We start from the raw sequence: 25,015 nt of genomic DNA on the forward strand, positions 1-25,015 counted from the left end.
TCCCATTTTTCAGCAATAAAATTGAAGTATTATGAACAAACAGAGAATTCTTTTTAGATAAACAGATGTTGACAAAGGTTCCTTTTGGGGCATCAATTGAAATTGGGGAAAATTAGAAGTTGGAAAAAAGGTTATAAATTGCAATATATCGCAAAATATTGCAATAAGTTTAAAATCGCAATAATATCGTATCATGGCATAAGTATCGTGAGGATATCGAATCGGGAGGCGCCTGGTGATTACCCCCCCTAGAGAAGATATAGACATGCAGGTCAGAAACGGGGAGAAATTAGGGTTAAACATGCCTCTGCATCTACAAGTGTTCACTAATGTGCAGAAACTGTGCACAGACATCTGTAGACGAATCAGTACAACATACAGATACTCATTGCAAAAACCACAAAACAAATCTCTACAAAGAGAGAGAAAGAAGGCATAAGGGCACATATAGAGGAGGGGTTTCGCTCTCTCTCTGTGTGTGTGTGTGTGTGTGTGTGTGTGTGTGTGTGTGTGTGTGTGTGTGTGTGTGTGTGTGTGTGTGCGTGCGCGCGCCCCCCTCAGGACCCACAGTCTGCCTCAGAGCTCTAATGAGAGACCAGAGCTCCCTACGTCCACTTCTCCTCAATCACTGCTCCGTCCCTCCTGCTCTCTGCCTACGCTGCTGGCGCTCTTCATAACTCTTTGGACAATTGCATGTAGGTTGCTCTCACTTTCTGCCTCCATGTTGCTCTTTTTCCCCTTTGTTGTGTGAGCATCACGTGATCTTTCTCATGTTGCGATCAGTTTCCATCTCTCGCTACCATGTACGTACGTTCTGCCCTAAAGCAGCACACAGTCCAAGAGCCTGTCTTCCACATGTTCTTTTCCATTGCCGTCCACTTCTCCATGCTGTACTGCCCTACTAACATATGACGCACAACTCCTCCTTGCATTTCAGCTCTTTCCTTCCTTCTTTTTTACCATCTCTCTCATTTTCTCTCTTTCCCTGTCACCATTTCGTCATTAACATGCAGTTTTAACTCCGGCCCTCTGTGTGCTATTAGTATCATGATGTGACATCATAGCATTTTCAGCATTGTATTAACTGGTTGTTTGAGCTGCTGTACAGAGCAGTGGAACAGTGGAAAAACATCTATACTACAGCCGCTACACATTGGTGACACATTGGTGATACGATGGATCAGTCGAGGAGACCCCAAATTCAAACCCAATTTTGTAAGATAACGTTTTTAAATTTTGTCAATGTACACAGAGTAACACATGACACGTCTCTGTGAATATTTCCTGCCGAGTTAAACTTAGGTGAACTTGGTGAACACGTGAATGTTTGAGGCAACAGAGCTGCAAAGTCCAAAACCAGGGAAGCTATAGCTTATTAGCTTATAGCTGCTGCTCCATTCACTTTTACCTAACCTCTTCTGCTGGAGTTTAAACTGCAAAAACAGACATGGTTTTTAGACAGTTAGGAGACAGGAGTCGATGTAATAAAGACTGTGTCTCTTGAATGAAAAAGTGAACTTAATTTCCAGTTAGCGATTGAGCTAACAAGCTTTCTAACTGACAGATATACCTATTTTGACCTAAATTAGCATGTTTTGCAGGGGTATTAAACGCGGGACAACCCGCTAAAAATAGGCAATTGACTCCTTTCCCAATGAAAATGTTACAAAAGGTTACTTTTTTAAAATAAATGTTACTTATTCAGTTTCTCTCACGTGATCAGGAGTGAAGGAATCAAAGACAATCAACATTACTGTTCACTACTGTTTTCAGGTCAATATACACAAGAATTAATGGGGAAGGCATGAATTGTTCTTTATTATTCGTAAATTGTTCTTTCTTAGGAATAACTGTGCACACCTTAAGACAGTTTCTCAAGGAAAGCATTTGCAAGAACAGGCCAGTGTACTCACTGTAATCTGAATACTGTTGTTTATGTTTATGTTAACGTCAGGTAGAAGGCAGTACGAGTTACGTCCAGTAGCAAATATGACCTGTTAACTAAAATCAAACCGCCCAAAGGTCTACCACTAGTGATGGCCAAATGAAGCTTCGTGAACCAGTGTCTTTATTTTCTGAGCCCACTAGATGGCGCTCTTGGTTTTAAGAGAAAGGTCTACGGCATTGCAATTCAGTGTATTCTTAATATAAAGACACTGGTTTACGAAGCGTCATTTGGCCATCACTATCTACCACCAACTGCCAATGTTGAATGGTAGACTAGGGTGTATACTGTGGGGAGAAGAAGGAGTCTGTGGGAAAACCTTGAGGAGTTTGGCTGTAATCTGGAACTGCTTTTTGATGACAAATTTACCATTTTGTCTGTCTGTACACAGCAAATTTGATTTGTTTTGAAGTATACACACAATTACACACACACATACACACACGTTTTTCTCTCAGTTGTCCTGTCTTCCTTTTGCTACTCTCTTTTCTCAGTATCAGGTACAAGACTGTTGGATTAGGCTCCTTTAGGAGCGGATTAGCTGTGTCGGAGCCGTTTGAGGTAAATTGCTCCAAGGAGTCAATCTACCCCCTCCACCTCCACCACCAACACCTCCTTTCTCCTCTTTGACAGAGTCAAAATTCTCAACCTAATCCTTAAAGAGCTTTACCACACCTCCCCCTGTTGCACCCCCTCTGTCTGTGCCGTCTCTGTTTCAGTTTTTCCTCCTCCATTCTCTCCCTCCTTCTTTCAGCCCACACAGACGAGAAATTAGGAGTGGAAGAGTGATAGACGTGTGGGATGGAATAGTGGGGTGAGGCTTTTTTAGTGTGTGTGTGTGAGAGAGTGTGTGTGTGTGTGTAAACCTACTAGAGCATGTCACTGAACAGTGGTGAGAGCTGTTAATGGTAAGTGGCAACGCGTGTGTGTGTTAGCATCTGACTGAGCAGATGGGGAGGGTGGGGTGCATCTTGGGGACAAGGGCGGGGTCACATCTGTGTCATCCCTCGCGTTGGTCTTTGTGTGTGTGTGTGTGTGTGTGTGTGTGTGTGTGTGTGTGTGTGTCACTTGGCATGGAGGCCATATCTAGAGCCATCAACACAAACAAGGTGATTAGCAAGTTGGGGCAAACACATTATTACTCAGAATTAATGGACTGACCTCATACACTTCCTAATAGTAACCATCTTTCTCTCCCGTCTCTCGCCATGTCCAAAAAAATTGCATTCTGTTTATTCTAGGCGTATATCCAATTTGTACAACATTGATAGTGAGCTGTTAATGCAATCTGCAGCTGAGCCTTATGCCATATTCATCACTAAACTGTACACAAGTACAACCTGCTTATAGGCTGGAACATTTGGACAGAGACAGGCTGTCGGGTGTAAACACACACACACACACACACAAACCCCCAACCCCTGTCTACCCTCGTCTTGGAGCTGCCATTGATTTGGCTCCGCGAGTGCTGTGGGCAATGGTTGCCATGGCAACCGGCAGCCGAGCAAGGCAGCCAAAGTTTGAGCTGGCATGAGGAGAGACTGTGTGTGTGCGTGCATGTCTCAGTGTGTCTGTGGATTGTTTGTGAGTGTGTATATATAAGAGGTAGAGCAACCAAGCATGCATTTATGTTTCTGTCTGTGTGTGTGGTGTGTGTGTGTGTGTGGTGTGTGGGTGTTGTGTGTGTGTGTTTGTGTCTGTGTGCGGTGCGGGCGGGTTGACAGCAGCTGTTTGTATGCATCCTTCTGACTGCATCTCCATTCCTCCTCCCTTTCGCCCAACACACGGCATAAAAAAGATATACCCCCATGCTGTGCAAACACACACAACAAACACACTACACACACACACACACACACACACACACCACACACAACCACACACACCCACACACAACTATGGTTGCTCTCTACATATCACATTCATAGTCAAACCACATACACTCCCCATGTGCCTGCAAACAAATTGTGTCATGATTGGTTTCTTAGACAGTGAGGCCTGCAGGTAAATATTGCAGATGAGGTTACATTAGAGAGGGCTCGGTTATACACACACACACAAAACACACACACACACAAACACCACACACACCACACACACACACACACAACACACACACCCCACACACACACACACACACACCAACACACAGACAACACACACACACACACACACACACACACACCACAACACACACACCACACACACAACACACAACACCAACACACACAGTGACATTGCTGTATAAAAGCAGCCTGTTTGGAGGTGAGTATTGATATTTCCTTTTCAACCTCTTATTTACCCCTCAGGCTTGTCGAATGGGTGGGATGGTCTGTCTCAATGTGTTTTTCTCTGCCGCTGTTGAAAGACCAAACACTTTGGGTGTGTGTGTGTTGTGGGGTGGGGAGTTGGGGGACCTGGAATTGTTTTCCTTCGCTGCTGCCAATGCTTCTCTCACAACAAGACATAGATATGTACAACACACACAACACACACACACACACACACACCACACACCACACACACACACACACCACCACACACAAACACACACACACACACACACCACCACACACACCACACACACACAAAACACACACACCACACACACACACACACACCACACACACACACTCTCTTATGTCAATACATTTGCATAGCACCATTCTGTCAAGCATTCTTACGTGTAATTGTGTTTGTGTTATACACACCCGTATTTTTAAATGCTTTCATCACACAAGACAATCTGAAATCCCAAACATATATACATACTGTAACATGCCCAGTCTAGCATTAAACCACACACATACATTTAATATTAAGATGTACTGACACAAACATGTCTAACACACACAACACCCCACACAACACACCACACACCACACACACCCACACACACACAACACAACACACACACACACACACCACACAAACACAACACCACACACACACACACACACACACACACACAACAGCAACACAACAACACAGCACACACTAATGATCAGGAGTGTGGAAATGGACCTCGGCACTAATAGCTCTCTCTAAGCACAGGAGAGGTTGAGTGTTTAAGGAAGCAAGGAGGAGCTAAAGGAAGGGAGGGTGAGGATAAAAGGTTAAGGATGGGAGAGGAAAAAAAAAAAAGAAATGTAAGGAAAGGAGAGAAGGGGAAATTAGATTAAAGGAAGGAAATCAAAAGAAAGAAAAGACAAGAACAGAGAAGAAGCAGAGAACAAATATGAACAAATGGACAGCAGAGGCACATACAGAGCTGTTTGTCTTGTGTTCGTCTTAACAGGAAGCATCTCAGGCACAGAGAGAGAGACAGAGAGAGAGAGAGAACAGAACACAGCAGTCTCCACCCTGTCCCCTCCACCTTCACGCTCCACCCCAACACCCCTTCACAACCTCCCTCCCCTCCCCATCTTTAGAGCCTCTCGACAGGATCTGAGAGCAGCTCAGCTCAAGCCCTGACACGTGTGCCTAAGAGAGAGAGATGGAGAAGTGAGAGAGTGAGCAGTATTCACTTGTGTGTGTGCGACTCAGACAGACGGAGAGACAGAGAGAGAGAGAGAGAGAGAGTGTGTGGGGAGGGGTGACAGAGTGAGCAGGATATGAAATGTGTGTACGTGAGGCAGGGGGGGAGTGAAGGCGGGAAGGTAATATCTCCTGCTCATGGGGATAGATGGAGGAAAGAGAAAAAGAGAGAGAGGGGCTATACTGTCCCCAGCTCTTCTCTCCTCCTCCTCTTTCACTCTCCGTGTTGCCCCTTCCCTCCATCCTTTACCATGTGGTTGGCAATAGAGCCAGAAAGATGTTGGATTTTTAAGGGCCGATACAGATACTGATATTGTTTTGTTATTCATGTAACTGATAATATATCAGCTATTGCTCATTTTTTGGACACATGAATACATAACATAAAACCCTTTATCTATAAGTTTTCACAAGACAAAATAAAATGCAGTCTTTAAAAATGAAAATTAACACCAAAAAAAATAGTAAGCAAAATTGGCTTGCATTTCAGTTTTTTAAGGACATAAAAAAAAATAGTGGAAAGAAATTGAAACGTGTCATGGCGCCCATTTTGGGAACCACTGCAATACATAAGTGATGTTACAAATGTCCCTGGCTGGACTGCAAGGCACAGCTCACTGCAATTCAACACTCTAAATTGGGACCAGTTATTACAGACTGTGCTTCTACATCCAAACCATAGTTTGAATTTCATATAGGAACAGACAAATCTATCATATTTTGACTTGTCAAGTGATGTGATTGTCATGTCATGTGTTGGACATTTTTTAACATACAAGTATATGAACTCCACTACTTACAACACTGACATAATAATACAACAATACTACTGTAATAAGCTAAAGTCTGCCAATAATGCCAGCCGGACAATGTATTGTTCAGGTTCTTGCTCAATGCGTGTGAGACACCATATGGAAAACTGGCTGTGTGTGTGTGTGTGTGTGTGTTTTAAGTCTGCCACCCATGAGACCTTGTGGAGGTTAGGGTTCTCAGTAGAAGAGGATGGAGAAAGGGATGAAAAAGAGGGGAGAGGATGATGAAAGAAGCTTTACCTCTGAAAAGACGATTGGTGGAGAAAGTAGGGAGCAGGAGAGGCTGTCAGAAAGTGTGCATGCCTGTGGGTGTTTTTCAAAGCCTGTTTATTTGTTGAATGTGTGTGTGTGCGTGTGTGTGTGTGTGTGTGAGAGGGGGCTGGTGTCGTGACTCACAGGGCTATTAGCACCAACGTTGGCTGCTTCGTGCACTGCAGTCGGAGTGGGACACACATGTGCTCACTTCCAAACACACATTCACTCATCCACACACACACACACACACACACACACACACACACACACACACACACACACAACACACACACACACACAACCCCACACAAAAACACACACACACACACACACACACACACACACACACACCACACACACACACACACACACACACACACACACTCAAACGTCCCGCTCCAATTTATCAGGATGACACCAGAAGCCCTCCTCTGAGCCCAACACCTGTCAATCCATTCTCACCCAATCATCACAGATAGCCCTAGAGAACCGCCCCCATGCTGCTAGCTTCACACAGCTGCACACACGCTTGTGCAACAAGCCACATCCACCTCACAATCATTCTACCACACCCACAAAACACACCACACACACACACACACACACACCACACAAACAACACAAACACACACACACCACACACACACACACACAACACACAGCGCACAGCATCATCCGTAACACGCAGATAATCACACAAACATATTCCATAGACCCTGACGCGCCTTTGCTCCCCCATTTGCTGCTTCCACTGAGACACCCACCACCGTGGCGACGGTAACCGCGACAACAGGAATAAATTAGCGTCATAGAGATATGCAAAGCGAGGGAGCAACAATTAAAGCTTGACTAACGAGCTTTTGAGGAGCAAGGCTGAAGTTTCCGGAGCAGCTGCTAACTGGATAGCCTACACACGCACATACACACGCACACACACACAAGCAGAGAGGAGCAAAAAAGAAGGGATGGATCAGAGAGCAGTGAAGTTTAAGCACCACCTGTGACACACACAAACACAAACACAAAAACACACACACACACACACACACACACACACACACACACACACACACACACACACCTTTACCTATCCAGCTGAGCTTTGATAGTCCTCAACATTTAGATTGGTTTACCTGAGTAGTCTAACCAAGGATCTGTCTAGGAACTGAGTAACTAAGACATCATTGTGAAACACATTTCAATAAACCTAAGAAACCTGTTGACAGACCTCTTAACAGTAAGCAGTGATAAAGGTCTTGCTAATACTGCCGTTGGTTACTGGTAATATGCTAGCTTTGCAGTGGTAACACTCTTGAATCCAACTCAAAGGAATCATAATAAACACTACTTACTCTCTATCTTTTATATGAATGGCATGTCTGTTTAATACCTCATTTGGACCAAGTGACTAAAGATCTAATGTGGGGGAAAAAAAGAGCATTTCCTTGTTTATTGCATTTGGCATATGTTGTCATTATTTTCGAGATGTCTCGCCTTGACATACTGAAGAATGTTGCAGCTTTTAGTCCAATGCGCCCACAATATGGGCACAGATTGTTCTCAAATTTTAAAGAGCTGATTGCCAATACCTCTTTTAAGGCTGAATGAAATTGCCTTCAGTTTAATATGATCCATCTTGTAATTAGGTTATTCCAGTATTCAAATCTGGTAACACTTTACAATAAGGGTACATTAATAATTAGGACTTAATGCATTAATAACGTTTAGTTAACCGTTAATTACAGTTAAATAAGGAGTCTAATAAACATTTATTAACAATGCTCATATTTGGTCATGTTAACTGGTATTTGATGATGCATTATTTACCATTAGTTAACGCCTTAACCAACTGTTAATTACAGTTAACTAAGATGTTTTTTACCATGAGTTAATGCAGTAATAAGCCTTGACTAACTGTTAATAAAAGTTACCTAAGGTGTGTATTTTACCATTAGTTAATGCAGTAATAAGCTTTAACTAACCATTACTAACAGTTAACTAAGCTGTCTATTTAATGATTAGTTAATAAGCCTTAACTAACCGTTACTAACAGTTAACTAAGGTGTCTATTTAATGATTAGTTAATAAGCCTTAACTAACTGTTAATAACAGTTTACTAAGATGTCTATTTTTCAATTAGTTTTTAAAAATGAGATTGCTTGGCTGTGAACCTTAAGACATACATGCTATCAAACATCTTTATCAACCACCTAGTAGTAACATTAGGAAGTAAACTCTTAGTCAACGTTATCAAGAAACGTTTGTTAACATTTACCTAATGTTTAATATTGTACGGTTAACTGTTAAGTGATGCTTATTACTGTAATAATGACTGTAAATAGCTTCTTTCAAATCATTAAACAATGAATCAAGCAATACCTTGGTTTACATTAACATTAGTAAATGATAGACACTTTAATTAGCAGTTTAGGCTCAGAGGTAAATTCACTCATGTTAAAATAGACACCTTAGTTAATATTTATTAACAGTGAGTCAAGGCTTATTACTGCATAACTAATGGTAAATAGATACCTTAGTTAAGTGTAATTAAAAAGTAGTTAAGCCATTAACTAGTGGTAAATGATGGATCAATTAGTACCTTGGTTAACATGAACAAACATAAACATAGTTTATAAATGTTTATTAGACACCTTGTTTAACTGTAATGAATGGTTAATTCATGATTATTAATGCATTAAGTAATGCTAATTATGTTCCTGTATGCATGTTTGTTGTAAAGCGTTATCTAAAATCCTTTTCCATTAAAAAAGTATACTCCAAACATTTTGTCCTGTACTTCAATAAAGTTGGGGGAATTTATGAGGGACAGATTTAAAATATATATTGCCAATATTAATGCAGAATGAACTGAGATATCCTAACTTCTAGTCTCAAGCATGGGTTCAGCTCCAAAAACACTGGAGCCTACACTTCCCATAATGCAATTTGATAGCCTAATAAAGAGTTATTAGACTCTCCCTGCCTGGTTGTCTTTCAAACATTACACTCCCCGCTTGTAACACAGAGTTCATTAAAAGATTTGAAGTCTCCAATCCAAGATTACCCTGATGACATCACTATGACATCATCAAGGTTATTTTCTCAGACTTGACAAAGCCTCACAGAAAACTTTTTATAGGGTAAGTAGTTCCCCCCTAAAAGAACCAATATTGTTGTGTGAAATCTCTGGATTTCACCTTTTAAATGTTGGCACTTATTGTCCATATCCTGTTAATATTGCTCAAATAAAGCACTTCCACTCTAATAAATGTCATTACAATGGACCTGGATGCATGTAGAACCGTGAACATTTTGCACTCCATTCCGCATTGCTCACTTATTTCTCTCTTTCCAGGCCCTTCACATTCTTTGCTCCATTCTCACTCTATAATAAATCTCTCTCTTTCTGCATTTGCCTTTCTCCTTTAGAACATTCTTTTTCTTTTCTGCACATCCCTCTCCTCTCTCTTCCCGGTCTCCAATTCTCCTCTGCTCACTCATATAAATCTCCCCCCTATACCCACCCCTCCCCAAATCTATGCAACACACACACAAACATACAAGTGCACAGACTCGCACTCGCTCACTTACGCACACAAACACACAGCCCTTCAGGCAGCAGCCACAAAGGCCCCATATTAATAAATCTGCTCCTTTATTGGTGCTGAGTGTCTCTGGCAGGGGTAGAAAGACAGGGAGGAGAGGGGGTGGAGGGAGGAGGAGCAGGACAGGAGACGCAGAGATCACCAGAAGGGAGGAGGAGGAGGAGGTGGCTGACTGACTGTAGTCATATCATGTACGCAGGCGAAGTGAGAGAGAGACAGAGAGATAAAGGGAGAAGGAGACAACATTGACAAGTAAATCTTCAACAAGCATGCACACACCCGCACACACACTTTCTATCGACGATAATACAATGGCCCTGAGATAATGAGAAGAACAATACAAGGTGTGGTGTTTCACATGGGTAGGTTTGTTCGTTAAGGCACAGTCCACCTACACTTCATTAACATCCTCCATCCGGTAGATTATAAGGGACACCTGAGACCTGGCTAAACCACCTGAGTGTTCACTGTGGGCTGTGCTGATCGCTGGGCTCAGGAAACAAACTGCCCGAGGTGGGCTTTCGGTAATGACAGCAGCTAGCTTGGCTTAGTGGTCCAATCTCAGCCATCAGTCAGCTGTGACAGATTGGGGATATGAGCTAAGGAGCCGTTTAGCTTTGGTGTTTGGCGTGGTGTGTGAGTGCATGCGCTTGTGTGTCTGGGGAAGGAGGAGTGGGGGGGCGGGTGCTGCTAGTGTTGCAGAGGCATCAATACACTGTCGACAGGCCATTTTCCTATGCCTATTCCCAGCCCTGGCTTGTTGCTGGGGAAACTACCGCCATTTTACCTCCTCTGGCTGCACCTCTGAAAGGTTTTGTAAAACAGCAAAACATTTTTGTAATCTGTCCCGGTCAAGAGTTTAAAAAGCCTTGTATTAGCTTGCTATATTTATTTCTGAATCCCTGCCACTGGGTGTTCTGTCTGTAAAAATGGAGTCCAAGTTATCTGTATATTTTATAGAAAACCTCCAGTGGACAGCCAGCACATCATATAGCGCCTTAAGGATTGACAAGCAATCACAGTTGAGTGGTCACGGGTTGAGTGTGCTATAACACCACCATCCTTTAACATGGCACTCATCTCCTCAGTCACTGCGTTCTGTTTTCATTTGAAGAATGACTCTGTAATCAGAGCTCAAGCAACAGACAAATGGCAGTTGAAGAAGGCCTTCCTTGCGGGCCAACGCAGATGCAACAGTACTGACTAGACTGGAGCTGCACCAATGCAATGCAAACCCCTTTGGCCTCGCCGTGGTGAATAAAAACACTCATGGAGAGCAACAGTTCCCTTACCTGTCCGTGAGGCTGCATGGCGCTGTAGGGCATGTTCTGGTTCAACACTTTCTGCTTCATCAGCAACATCCTTTTCTGCTCCTCACTCAGGTGGGCTGTCTGTCCCGGGATCGGCCCCTGGGTTTGCCCTGGCCCCGCCCCCTGGCCACCACCTCCCGCACCCCCCATGTAGGGAGGCATCATGGGGTTCTTGACCTGATTGTTCCCTCCCATGGGAGGAGTCATCCTCTGGCCTAGGTGATCGACCCCGCTGCCACTGAAGTGACTCAGCGGTTTGGTGTTGTTATAGGACAACATGGCCGCCGTTTGCTGCTGCTGTTGCTGCTGCTGTTTGGACAGGGTGTTCTGGTTGATGCTGTTTGGCTGCTGCTGGCCCATCATGCCCATGTGGTTGTGAGGGAGGTAGTTGTTCATGGGAGCTTTGGGCCCATTGTTGGTGGCCATCCCAGTCACTAGAGGGCCCTGTGGTGTGTTAAAGGCTTGCGGTGGGTACATCATAGGGCTGTTGGGTTTGTCTTGGTTAAAGGGACCAGAGTTATAAGGACTGGTTGGAGCCCCTGCAGGGGACCAGTTGGCTGCTTGTTGCTGCTGCTTTTGCTGCAGCAGTTTAGCCCGTTGCTGAGCCATTGCTTTGAGCTGCTCTGCTGGAGAAAGTTCCGGCGTCACTGGCCCTACAGGCTGTCCTCCAGGGGCAACTCCAGCTGCTCCGGGTCCTGTGCCCGCCTGACTGACCCCAGGGCCTGGGTTCATCATGTATCCATTCCCAGGCCTAGAGACTGCTTGCGTCTGAGCCTGGGTAGGGGTCTGAGGGGAGCGAGCCACACAGTTGTGCAACGGGGAACCCGATGCCATGGCAACGGCTGGAGACTGCTGCAAAGGTTGCTGAGGAGGCGTTCCATTGGCAGTGGTGGCAAACTGAGGGCCTGACGAAGACGGTCGGACCTGTGGAGTCCAAACACAAACAAATCCCATGAGACTCCTGTCCTAATTACCCCAACATAAATAGTTCAACCAAACGCCGGGGGGGGGGGGGGGGGGGGGGGGGGGGGGGGGGGGCTTAGAACAGAGACTGAAAGCAGCTCCCCTGGCTCTTTCCAAAGTTGAAAATCATGCAAATCAACACCTCTAAAGCTTTTTTGGTTAACATACTCAGTCTATAGTCTGTTAAATCTGTGTACAAACAGTAGAGTAAAAATAGCAGTAAGTAAAAATAACAATTTGTAGTTTGTTCTCAGTAGGTTTGGTACCATCTTGCCTGGGCAGATATACTAAAACCTGTGCTCACTGGCGATAACTAGCTACACAGCCGGAGACACCACACAAAAGCACTTGATGGACGGATTGTTTGTCAAGAAACGGACACAACACACAATCCTCCCTGAACTCACAACTTGTTGTTTTTACATTTCTGTTTGTGTACGTATTAAACAAATGAACTTGCTAATCAGACAGATTTACACATGTTGGTATGTGTATTTCTGAACGGCCACATGCACTAACATGCCCGCACGGCCGGATCAAAGCGCAGAACAGAGAGGCTGGGACTACAACACACACAGAGGGGGTGTGACTTCATCCTCTGCCCAGGATGCCATTACTCCACTATATCTTCAAACATTTGCTTGCTGCTATATTAATGTTCTGATTGTTGAGTACAGCCTTTTTAAATTAAACAATGTATGTATACAGTATATATAAAACTATTGAGACAGTTTCTGTTTAGTGACCACCTGGTTGGACTATTAAGGAACTGATGATATTGGTTCACATACAATTTGAGTCTCTATTAAGAATAAAAAAAAACAAAAGCACATACCCATTACAGAAATATATTGCTAAGCCCTTGCAGTGTTTACAGAAATCTGTTCCTACCCTGAGAGATTGTTTTTGCCTTGCTGGAAAGCATCTGTCTCTGACCCAAATACATCACAGCTAGCTTATAACACTGGTTATTGTATTATAACCCCAGCACACTGCTTAAGCCTTTCATGTTTCTTTCATGAATGGAATTTAGAAAGTAAACACCTATGTGATTATATCATTATGAATTACAATCAAGAAAAAGTTCCTATTTAAACCAGTTCAAATTATCTGATTGCTGAAGAAAGCGGTTCAAAAAGTAGAAAGATCAGATTTCATCAGATTTGATTAAAAAAAAAAAACTTCCAAAAGGCAATTTCTACCCATTACCTGAATTACTTGCATCAGGAATTGCATCAGGAATAGATCATAAACACTTGTCACAGTACACGTCATTTGTACTGTGCATGCATATTATACATGGTTTAGGAATTGTTAATGTTATGACATGTCAATCTAATGGGTCTGTTGCAAATAAAATCAAAATAAATAAATTGGCACTCCAAGTGAGTAACACACTAACAAATCGATAAAACTACCTATAGAGAAAACATCAGACACCTAAGCTTGGTCACAACTTGGGGCAGAGATAGGGGTTAAATATTGATCTCCCATTGGACAGCTTTTTGACCCTCTCAGTTTGGGATGTCCCGATCAGCTTTTTGACACCCCGCCCCCCCGGGATTCCATCTTTTAAATACAGAATATCTGCCTATAAAAAACAAGTTCCCACTGGATAAAGAAAACTACACTTAGTGACTCCTTTTGCGCTTAATAGTCGATCTTTCCTTTTCTTCTCATGTTTAACTCTGATTTCAACGAAGTGTGGAGAATTGGAGTAATTTGCTTTGGAAAAAAACTTGTCACCAAAGGCTGGCAAGCTACTAGTCACTCTCTGGACAGACACAGGTGAGTGGCTAAGCGCCATCTTGGTTTGAAAGTGCCGGTATCCAGCCGGTCTGGCGGTGTGTTGGTGGCGCAGGGTGGGTGTGTTAAAGGCGGCGATCACTACAGGCTGATGAAAATGATCAGAGTAAAGTGATCGTGGTAACTGCCGATTCCCGATCAGTTAAAAAATACCCATATCTGCTGTGAAACAATACTTGCAATCAGGATGGGGACATCCCTACTACTCAGCACTGACCTGCGGAGAGCCCATGGGAACCTGTGGGCCTCCCTGGGGAGGCTGCGGAGGAGGAGGCAAGGATGCTGCCGGCGCTGCCGTTGTGTTCCCGGCTGCTTCTTGCGGGCCGGGTGTCTGATTGTTTCCCGGCCGGCCAAACTCTGCCTCTTTCTTGTCCTCAAAGTCCTCATTGAAGAGGTCGTGCATGTCGTCCTCTGGCACAGTGTTGGCCAGCTCGTCGATCAGCTCCTGCCACTCTTGGTCGTTGAGGTTGATGTCAGAAAACAGTTTGTTCTGATTGGACAGAGACTGGGGATCGGAGGACTCCATCACGCCCCCGTCATCCAGCGGCTCCTGTTTCAGGTCTTTGAGGAGGCCAAAGCTGTCCTCCAGGTCCAGCGAGCCGTTCAGCTTCATGTCCTGGAGATGGTTGCCACCGTTCTTCCCCAGGTCGTCTGACGCCGGGCCTACATGGTTGCCATTGCTGTTTGCAGTGTTTTTTCCGGTGGAAGTGTTGGGCCCGCCAAGCAAGGGCTTAATGTCCATTTGGTGATGCAGTGGAGAGATGGGTGGGACATTGTTGTTATTGTTGTTGTTAGGGAGACCCGTCAGTGAGTCCAAACCACCGGAGCCCTCCTTCCGTACCCGTTTGGGAGTCGGCGAGTAGCTGCCTCCGTCGCAGATGCCGTTCTGTTCTCCATTGAGGGGCGACCGTGCACTGTCCAGTTTCCTCTTTACAGTCTCCTGGAGCTATAACAAAGAAGAAGAAAAAAGAATTAGGGCTTGAGGAGCACCAGAGATGTATGTCAGCAAAATGAAAACCTTTCTGTGGTCTTCAGGGAGCTAACCATGGAAGCAACATGAGATAGCAAATCAATAAGGCAACAGGCTGCTTCATCTCTAATGTGTCAACAACTGTCTTGAGAATCCCAAGATGTGCTGAAAATCTAAAAATCACCAAGAGAAAACTTTCTGTACAGATTTAATCTGGCTGAAATAATGACACACACCAGTACTCATGCTCTCCATGACTACAAGCCAAGTAATGCTCCGTGTTCAGAAATCACAGGGGAGACACTTTGTTTCTCCGTCTACGCCTCTAGAGTCGGAACTCGCTCCGAAGCTAATCACCGCCACTCTCTCACTCGCTCTACCACACACTCCCCAGCATCCACACATGCCGGCTCTGCTATTCTCTTAAAGAGATACGCTAGAATGAGTATAAACCTCAGGTCACTTATGTAGACTACGGCGTAAGGTCTGCGTAGAGCCCCCGCAGAAGCAGGAATCCCGCTTCAAGAGCAAGTTGGACTTTAAATTTTTCTACGGGAGGAATGATAAAAAAAACAGCTTGTTCCATCTGTAGTATTCTCCCCATCATTAGCATCAGCCAGTGGGCAGGTGAGCTCAGTATGAATCCACACCCCGTTCTTAGTCTTACTGTAGGCAGCCGGCGCACAGTCCACCAAACTTAACAGTCTAACTGGCTCTGTTGAGGCACAGACGAGATAACGACAGGGTGCTAACAAACGCTGGCTGGCAGTTAAGTTAATCCCCATCGTAGACCTGGGTTGAAAAGGAGAGGAGGTATGGAGGGACAGCAGACAGAAAGTCAGACAAAGCAAGAGAGAAGTGAGACAAAGGGCAGAAAATGGGGAACCAAGTAAGACCATGCTTACACGGGACATTTTAAATTCTCTACATTTTGGCCTTTTAATCAACACCAAGCAGGTGTTTTCCGCCTCAAAAAAATGTTTTGCTTTTCAAAAATGATCTCACACGTTTGAACATTTGAAAACAGCGTTCTCACGTTGCTTGTGCTGACATGAAAACAGGGTTTAGAAAACTGACAAATGGCAGTGTTAGTTTTACAGTAAGCTAACAATTCTGTGTCATTTAATGATACAGGGCTTACAGTTTAATGGGGTAATGTGTCTTTACCCATGTCTGACTGAAAATATGAAGTATGGGGGAGGGAAAAAATCTACTCCTCTTTGTGCAAAGAATGCGTGTGTGTGTGTGTGCGTGTGTTGACCCCATCTGCCAACTGTTCTGGTGTGAAAATTTACACTCAGGAAATGGGACGTTAGGTGGAGGCTGGGGGTGTGGCCTTGACCAACTGCCACTTTGCTCGCTTGAAAGCCATGAAGTCTCTCTCTCGTGGGTGGGCCGAATTCTCTGGGTGGGCAAAGCAGAGAAAGGGGAGGTAACCTGGCCCCTTATGACCTCATAAGGGGCATGATTCCAGATCGGCCCATCTGATCTTTCATTTTCTCAGCGCAGGATACCCAGGGCTTGGTTTATACCTATCACTATTTCTAAGAAAAAAAAACGTATAAAGTGAAATTTTCATGCCATGGGATCTTTAAGGCCAACATTTAGATCATCATGGCAAACATTAATTGGTCATTTTACACAGAAAACGTTGCTGTAAACCGTTTTCAGATGATAGGTGAAAGAACAGAAATAAAGTGCAATACACAATTTATTTCTCAAAGCAACAAGTGATCTACAGTGAGTTCAATATGTTTCTACTTCAAAACTGGCCTTAACATTTCAACAAACTACACAGTTGCTATACAGTGTGTGTTTAAAGTATTTATCCATTTACCAAATGGAAAGGCAGTGATTGGCAGAACTAGTAGTAAGGTGACAGTGCTCTGATCCAATGGAAATCCAATTTGTCAGATTTGTCTAGGCCACTCGAGGGGGTACCAGGGCGGGTGGACCATCACATTTCAGGGTCCATAGTCCCACCCCTGACTGTAAAGTTAATTTAGATTCTGCTCTCCTGGTGTATCTATGTTTCAGGAGAGCAGAGCAGGCTGGTGATTGTAAGTACCTAAAGTAGGCACACCGTGGTCTTGGGCCTGGTGAGGATAGCAAGGGAGTTGGCAGCCATGTCGGCTCAGGTAAACAATGGGAATTGGCAACAACTAAACTCCAATCAAAAGGGGGGGAAAGTGCATAAAATGGAGGATTCTGTGCAATTTAATAAACTCTCAATCTCAATTTTACTCCTAGCTACTGTTAATTTCAAACGCTAATGAAGTTGGCAGAGAAAGAGTAGATGCTATTAAAATGACGGATGGGAAGCGGGGACCTCATTTATGAAAGGTTCCCAGGGTGCTCTGACCCAAATCCAAGCCAAAGTTCAGGATTCATTCAAAAAGATGGTCTTTAGTGTTAAAAGTAGTGGCAAAGGCTTACCTTTAACTTCTTTGCACACTAAATGGATGGTATGGTTCCAATCCAAGCAATAGTTCATCTTTTTGTTTTTGTTTTCAAAATATTTCGGATAGAGTCAGAGACTATTATTAAGAGCTGAAGAAGAAGCACATTTGATAGCCGATTAGGCTGCTCACTTACATAGAAACATTGATTTATTGACTATTTTTGTCAAAGAAGCTCCTCTTTAAATAATGTCTAATACTGCTGGCATTCTAAACAAAGTAAAATGAAATAAAATAGTTTAATATTGCAAAAGTCTAGGATAACTGAAACAAAAAGTTACATTACGTTAAGAAAAAAAGAGTATGTAATGAAAATGTGCAATGTAAATGTACCAAAAAAAGAGAAAGAATACAAGGCATAATATACTGAAAAATTACACTGAACCCTTCCTCCTATCTCATTCCTCTTAGTCAATTTACACACACACACACACACACACACACACACACACACACACACACACACAACACTACACCACACCACAACACACCACCACCACACACACACACACCACACAACACACACACACACACACACACACACAAAACTGCATACAAATGCACAATGACTGGACAGTTTGCTAAACAATCATTGCCTACAGTACTGCATATCTACATTTCAAACAGTCTTTGGAGCTCAGAGCAGAGAAATATTTGTAGAATCTATGCTCTTAGCTGTGATATATAAAGAGTCACACCACCCAGACACAGACACCACACACATAGAGGCCCAGGATACGTGTGTGTGCAAATGCACACTTAGTTCTTTGTTATTCAGATGGAACAACAGAACCAAATATTCAGATTGTATTCTGACCCTGAGGTGGACTCACTCAAGCGCCGCGCACATCACACACCACACAACCACACCACACACACACCACACACACACACACACACACACACACACACCCACACACACACACACACACCACACACACACCACACACACACACACACCACCCACCCACACACACCAATCCACAGTTTTTTTTGACTTTCTCGTTTTTCTGGTGTTTGCATGTGTGGGGTGGGGCTTTCAGGTTCGTTTTCCCTCTGTTCTCCACTATGACTGACAGTCAGCCTAATTATATTTATGGCATGATAAGCACCATTAGTATCGACAGCCCAAACTACAGTGTGTGCGTGTGTGTGTTTGTGTGCGTGCGTGTGTGACTTGAACTCTTATGCTGGTGTAGCTGTTAGGGGAACTGAGAAAAACACAGGTAAACACACATCTCCACTGTCATGACACGGCTTCATCCACTGTGTGTTTGTGTGTGTGGTCCCGCGATCAATGGGTTTAAATAATTCAGGACTCCAGTATGCCGGTGTGTGTGTGTGTGTGTGTGTGTGTGTGTGTGTGTGTAAGGGTGTTTACACATGCAAGTGTGTGTGTTCCAGGCTTTCCCTAAATGCCAGTGACTCCTGTTGATAATAACAGACTCGCCTTTTAAAGCCCAACTATAAAAACTCCCATAATTATCCAGGTGTTGTGAAGTACAGCACCCCCCCCCCCACACACACACACACACACACCTCTAAAATCACCTTCTTGATAAAATCCCGAATATAGGGACATGAAAACCAAACAAAGAAATACAAATCTGCATGCAGACAGAAAGAGAAAGATGGACTGTGTCTCTGTCTGCTCAGTACTGGATGAGTCAGCACGCCATAGCCTGCGGGAACGTAACGAATGACAAAACTCTAAGCCAGAACCAAATACTTTATGCCAACGATGAAATAATCATTTGTTTCTTTAAGCACAATTAGCAACCTAATTACACTTCTGAAGTAGCTGTGTGTATTCATTTGACAATTCTCGCAACAAAGTACCTGAATTGAGAGAAACAAGTGTTTGCACGTGTGAGAGAAAGAGAGAGGAGAAGATATAGCGAGAGTCAGAGAGACAAAGAATTCTGTAGTTTAATCAAGCAGGAGTGCTTAGCGACAGCGCGGGGAAAAGAGCATCGGAACAAAAAGAACGCGAGGATGTAAAAGAGCAAAGAGAAGAGAGCGCTGCTCGTTTCCCCTCCCGCGTCTCGCGCTGTATCCTTTGACATAAACACCTGCTGACTGCTCCTCTGTCAGCTCCCACAGACAGAGAGAGAGAGCGAGAGAGAGAGAGAGAGCAAGAGAGAGAGAGAGAGAGAGAGAATGACAAAGATGCAGAGAGACAAAGGTAAGAGAGAGAGAGAAAAAGAGAGAGAGACACACACACACACACAAAGCAAGAAGGGATTTATTTGTCAGGCAGATGGTCCTTTTTCCTTTGAGTGGAGGAGCAACCAGAACATGAAGATGAAGAGGAGGGAGGGTGAAGGAGAGAAGAGGTAGGTAGGGGAGGGAGGGAGGGAGGAGAAGATAGGTGGTTTGATGGAAAGGCATAGCGCGCCAAATGACAGCGGGGAGCAAACGATGAGAGGGTGATCAGAGAGGGAGAGGGAGGGAGAGGAGAGAGACAGAGACGGAACCACTAAGGTGCTGTTGTTATAGCAACCTGCTGCTCTGGTGCTTTGTGCGCTGCATCATCCTCCTTCTTCTTCTTCCTCTTCCTCCTCCTCCGCTCACTTACTCCCTCTCTTTAAAGGTTGAGCATCATATCGGATTCAAAGTCTCGAAGATTGAAAGAGCATGGCGATGTCGAGACAGTTCCACAATGTGGGGATCTTTTTCATGTTACAAACTAAGTGTGGAGGCAGACTTGCATCTCGACCTGACCACACCGGTCATCACAGGAAACCTTTTGTTAATGGGATTACACTTGTACCGCTAGAAAAACTTACTGTACATATCCTAATATTATATCCCAGAAGGTGTTGTGTTCTCACCCTAATCCAGATTCACACCGCAATCATCTTTGAAAATGAAGGATCACTTCAGCTATGCAGCCCCTCTTGTCCCTTTTCTATTCTATCATACCTCCTTTTGCTCTTCTCTTCCTCACCGCCACATGATCTCTACACTGACTGCAGGGCAAAGTCCTGCCAATAACAGGCAGGAAATGGCCCTGCGACACACACGCAAACACACACACTGAGTGAAACAGAGAGTAGTAAGTCCGTTAGTAGCTTCTTACTCGGGCCAAACTAGCACTCCGCTCGGACGCCTTCATGTTACTTCGATTATTGTACGGCTGTGACATTTTATTTCTAAATGCTAACCTTTTAACACACAACAGTATTTACTTTTCCTGCCCACATCGCTGAACATTGGGCAAGAGATGGACAGAACACAAAAACAAAGAATCTGTGGGAGTGAAGGACAGAAACCACCAAGTGACAAGAGGAAGGTACAAACCAAATAACCATTTGGCCGCCATCCCAGAGAATGGCGTGTGTGTGTGTGTGTGTGTGTGTGTGTGTGTGTGTGTGTGTGTGTGTGTGTGTGTGTGTGGTGTAAGAGAAAGCGCCTGCCAGTCTACCTCCTGTAACAGGGGGCCTGTAAACCCCTGACTTGAATACACACGCAATTCTGATCCTCCAAACAATAACATTTTAAATTTGACCTTTTTTTCCAGTTTTGCAGATGAATCCTGTTTTAATTTGCCGTTGGACTGTTAGTAGGTGTAAGTAATTCTAATACATTCTCATGTGTAGTATAATAATATGTATAATAAAGAAATATTTCTTACATCTGCCAACACTCCAGCTGCAAAATAAAACTGGATCATATGATATAGGCTATTATTGCCATAATAGTATATATACTCTCCATGTAAAACAAAATAAGACTGTATTTACATAGTTTGTTGTGAGGCAATGTTTGGCCGTGGTATCAGACAACTGATACCATCCAATTGTAATACCACTCTACAGAGCAGCACCCAGAAAAACACTATGTCTTTCTTATACTATGTGTTGTGTGTTGTGTGTGTGTGTGTGTGTGTGTGTTTGTGTGTGTGTGTTTGTGTGTGTGTGTGTGTGTGTGTGTGTGTGTGTGTGTTGAGAAAGAAAGTGGAGCGTGCACATTACGTGTGTCATCAGCAGTTTCAAACCTGCTGACCTGACATAAAACCTAGTGGCCACAAAAAAAACCTCACTTTTTCCTATCCCATCCATCCACCCCCCCCCACCCCACATAAGAGAGAGATGAGAAGAGAAGAGAGAGAGAGAGAGAGAGAAGAGAATGAAAAAAAAGACATAGAGCTGCAGCAGCATGTGTTTTAACAGACACATTTACAAACCATTCACTTAAACACACAACTAATTATCATCCAAGTCAGGACTAGTGTGCATGTGTAGTTGTGTGTGCATGTGTTGTATGTGCATGTGTATGTGAGGTGTGTGTGTGTGTGTGTGTGTTTGTGTGTGTGTTGTGTAAGAGTGTGTGTGTGTTTTATATTTTTGAGATATGTGTAGTAAGAAAGGGCAAGCCGAGAGAGCAACAGACCAAGAGAGAGAGAATGAGGGGAACAGATAGTGCAAACTGTGTGGTGGTGTTGTGTGTGTGTGTGTGTGTGTGTGTGTGTGTGTGTGTGTGTGTGTTGTGTGTGTGTGTGTGGTTCCTGGCTGAGCAGCTCCTCTCTATTTTATAGAGCTGCGCTCCTTCCTGTTTCTGGCTGTACCATCACGCCAGAGGGGTGGGGTTGGTGATAGAGGGGGGAGAGAGAGGAGAGAGAGAGAGAGAGAGAGAGAGAAAGAGAGGAGAGAGAGAGAGGAAAAGGGAGAGATGAGGAGAGGGAAGTGTGAGTGGGCGGTGTGGGAGGGGAACTTGTCATGTTTGAGTCTTTAGTAACCACCAGATTCTCTCTCTCTCTCTCTCTCTCTCTCTCCTCTCTCTCTCTCTCTCCTCTCTCTCATGTCTCTCTCCTCTCGCTCCTCTCTCTCATCCTCTTTCTACTCTCTCTCTCATCTCTCTTCTCCATGGCTCGTCCGTCTCTCGACTCGTCCTCTCCTCCTCTCGCTCCCCACCCAACCCCTCCTTCCTCCCCCTCCCTCTCTTACTCAACAACATGGTCTCACCCGCAGCTACGATAAAACTACACGCCAGAGAGGGAGAAGGAGAAACAGGGGAAAGATACAGGCGAAACTAAGCCGTGCTAAAGGATGATTACCGGGATATGTCTGCATCTGATGGTGAAATTACAGACTTCTCATGCACACTGATGATTTCAAAATTAGAAATTAAAAATGTAAAGAGATGATTGCGGACATGAAATAACCTCCACAACCGCTGACTTAATAGCTGTACACAATAATGTGGTATCTGTGCGATTAAAACACCTGGTCTGTTTGTAGCAAGGCACCCTGGGATTCAGAGTTGGGTTGTGTGGAAGTCCCGACCCAGAAGGAAGGGATGAGCCAGTCGGTGAGAGCAGAAACATCGGGGGGGAAGCCAGTGGGGGATCACGTCCTTGTTGAAGCAGCAGTGACTACTGATTGGGATAGATGGTAGAGTGTTTGGGCATGTAACCGAGGATCAGACTTGTCGATGTGTTTGGAGCTATGGTTGGAGGCGGTGTGAGAGTCCCATACAACAAAGATTTTAAAGGATAAAATGAATGAATTAAATGAAATGAGGGTTAAAAAAAAAAAAAATACAAAAAACACACAAGCCCAGGAGTGTAACAGCCGAATGTTTCCTGTAACAACAAACACTCGCTCCGTCTCACTCTTACTCTTTTCCCTCTCTCTCTGCTGTGAAATAAAGCTGCCTTCAAGTGCGGTCGGAAACGTCTACGTTTCTAAACGATCCCAAGGAAAACAGTAATTGTGAAATATGAAGTCTACGTGTGCTTTGTGTTTTTTTTTATTAGTGTGAATGCCCCATAAGCCTTGTAGGTGTTACGCCCTCCAGGGGACAGGTGAATTCAAGACGCTGGCTCTATGGTGTGAGATGGAGATAGCGGCACGCTGTCTTTTTGTGGATTTAACATCGTCAAGGATACCGGTGCAACGAGACCCAGTCATTTCAAACTGGGCCAACAGGAAAAAATACGCCCCAAAAAGACTCAACAAAATATTATGCACAGTAGTGATCCCTTCGTTAATGTTTCAATAGAACATGCTTTGCTTTTAGAGATTACTTACTAAAGTCAGTCCTGCTATACTTTCAGCCTTTAGTTCCCTCCAAACTGGCGCGTTGTGTCTGCCCGCCAGTGTTTTGTTAATTCATGTTACAAACTTATTTAATTAATAAAGACTCTCCTGTCTAATATAAAAAAAATCATCATAAGATCATAAGAAATCATTAACTGAAAGCTGTTGTGCAAGTTTTATTTTCTTAAAACTATTCAGAGATCTTTTGGGTTTGCTTTATATTTATGAAATAGGCGAAGTGTGCTTTATGTGCACTGGTCAGATGTATTATATAAACAGTGGAATGGACACACACACTATCTTACATGACTCGGAGGGGGCCAGAAATCGTAGTCAGGACATACTACTGGTTTGCCTATTGCTGCCTGTTGGTCCCTCTGGAAGGTGGCCAGTGTCCGAATGCCCATTAAATTGTCAATAGGTCATTTTGTACAAATATTATGTAATATGTACTTTTGTATTAGGCCAAGGAAGAAGAGTTGAGTCCTGACTGTAGATATGGACAAAAGAACAGTACAAGAGAGAAAAAGAAAGAGTGAACGGGGGACTTCTGGCTTCATGGCCAGATGGTCACCAGGAGGGGTCTGACAGCTGTGTGTGTGTGTGTGTGTGTGTGTGTGTGTGTGTGTGTGTGTGTGTGTGCTCTCGCACGCACACACACACACACACACACACGCACACCACCGCACACACACCACAACACACACACCACACACACACACACCCACACACACACCACACAACATCACACAGCTTCAGCACCCCTCCTGTGACCATCTCCATGAAGCCAGAAGTCCCCCGTTCACTCTTTCTTTTTCTCTCTTGTACTGTTCTTTGGTCTATCTACAGTCAGACTCAACTCTTCTTCCTTGGCCCTAATACAAAAGTAATCATCATTACATATTTTTACAATGACCTATGACAATTTAATGGGCATCGGACACTGGCCACCTTCCAGAGGGACCACCAGGCCAGCCAATAAACACCAGTAGTAATGTCCCGGACTACTACGATTTCTGGCCCCCTCCGAGTACATGTAGATAGTGTGGTTTTCCATTCACTGTTTATATATACATCTGACCATGCACTAGACCACCTTCGCCTATTTATAAATTAAAGCAACCCAAAAGATCTCGAATAGTTTTAAGAAAATAAAACTTGCACACACGCTTTCAGTTAATGATTTCTTATGAACTGATGAATTTTTTTATATTAGACAGGAGAGGCTTATTAATTATAAGTTTGTAACATGAATTACACAAACACTGGCGGGCAGACACAACGCGCCAGTTGGAGGGAAACTAAAGGC

At 44.0% G+C, this 25,015-nt stretch overlaps 1 protein-coding gene across 1 annotated transcript in view; it reads right to left on the reverse strand.

Annotated features, from left to right (window-relative positions):
* maml3 (mastermind-like transcriptional coactivator 3) overlaps positions 1–25,015 on the reverse strand; it is a 146,594-nt gene that overhangs the window by 38,622 nt on the left and 82,957 nt on the right. The window contains exons 2-3 of the mRNA XM_032533693.1: positions 14,451–15,179; positions 11,447–12,388 (exon numbers count right to left, since the gene is read on the reverse strand). Coding sequence (XP_032389584.1) covers positions 11,447–12,388; positions 14,451–15,179 — 1,671 coding nt within the window. The remainder of the gene's footprint in view (positions 1–11,446; positions 12,389–14,450; positions 15,180–25,015) is intronic.

This window comes from Etheostoma spectabile, chromosome 2 (assembly GCF_008692095.1).
Source record: "Etheostoma spectabile isolate EspeVRDwgs_2016 chromosome 2, UIUC_Espe_1.0, whole genome shotgun sequence".
NCBI lineage: Eukaryota > Metazoa > Chordata > Actinopteri > Perciformes > Percidae > Etheostoma > Etheostoma spectabile.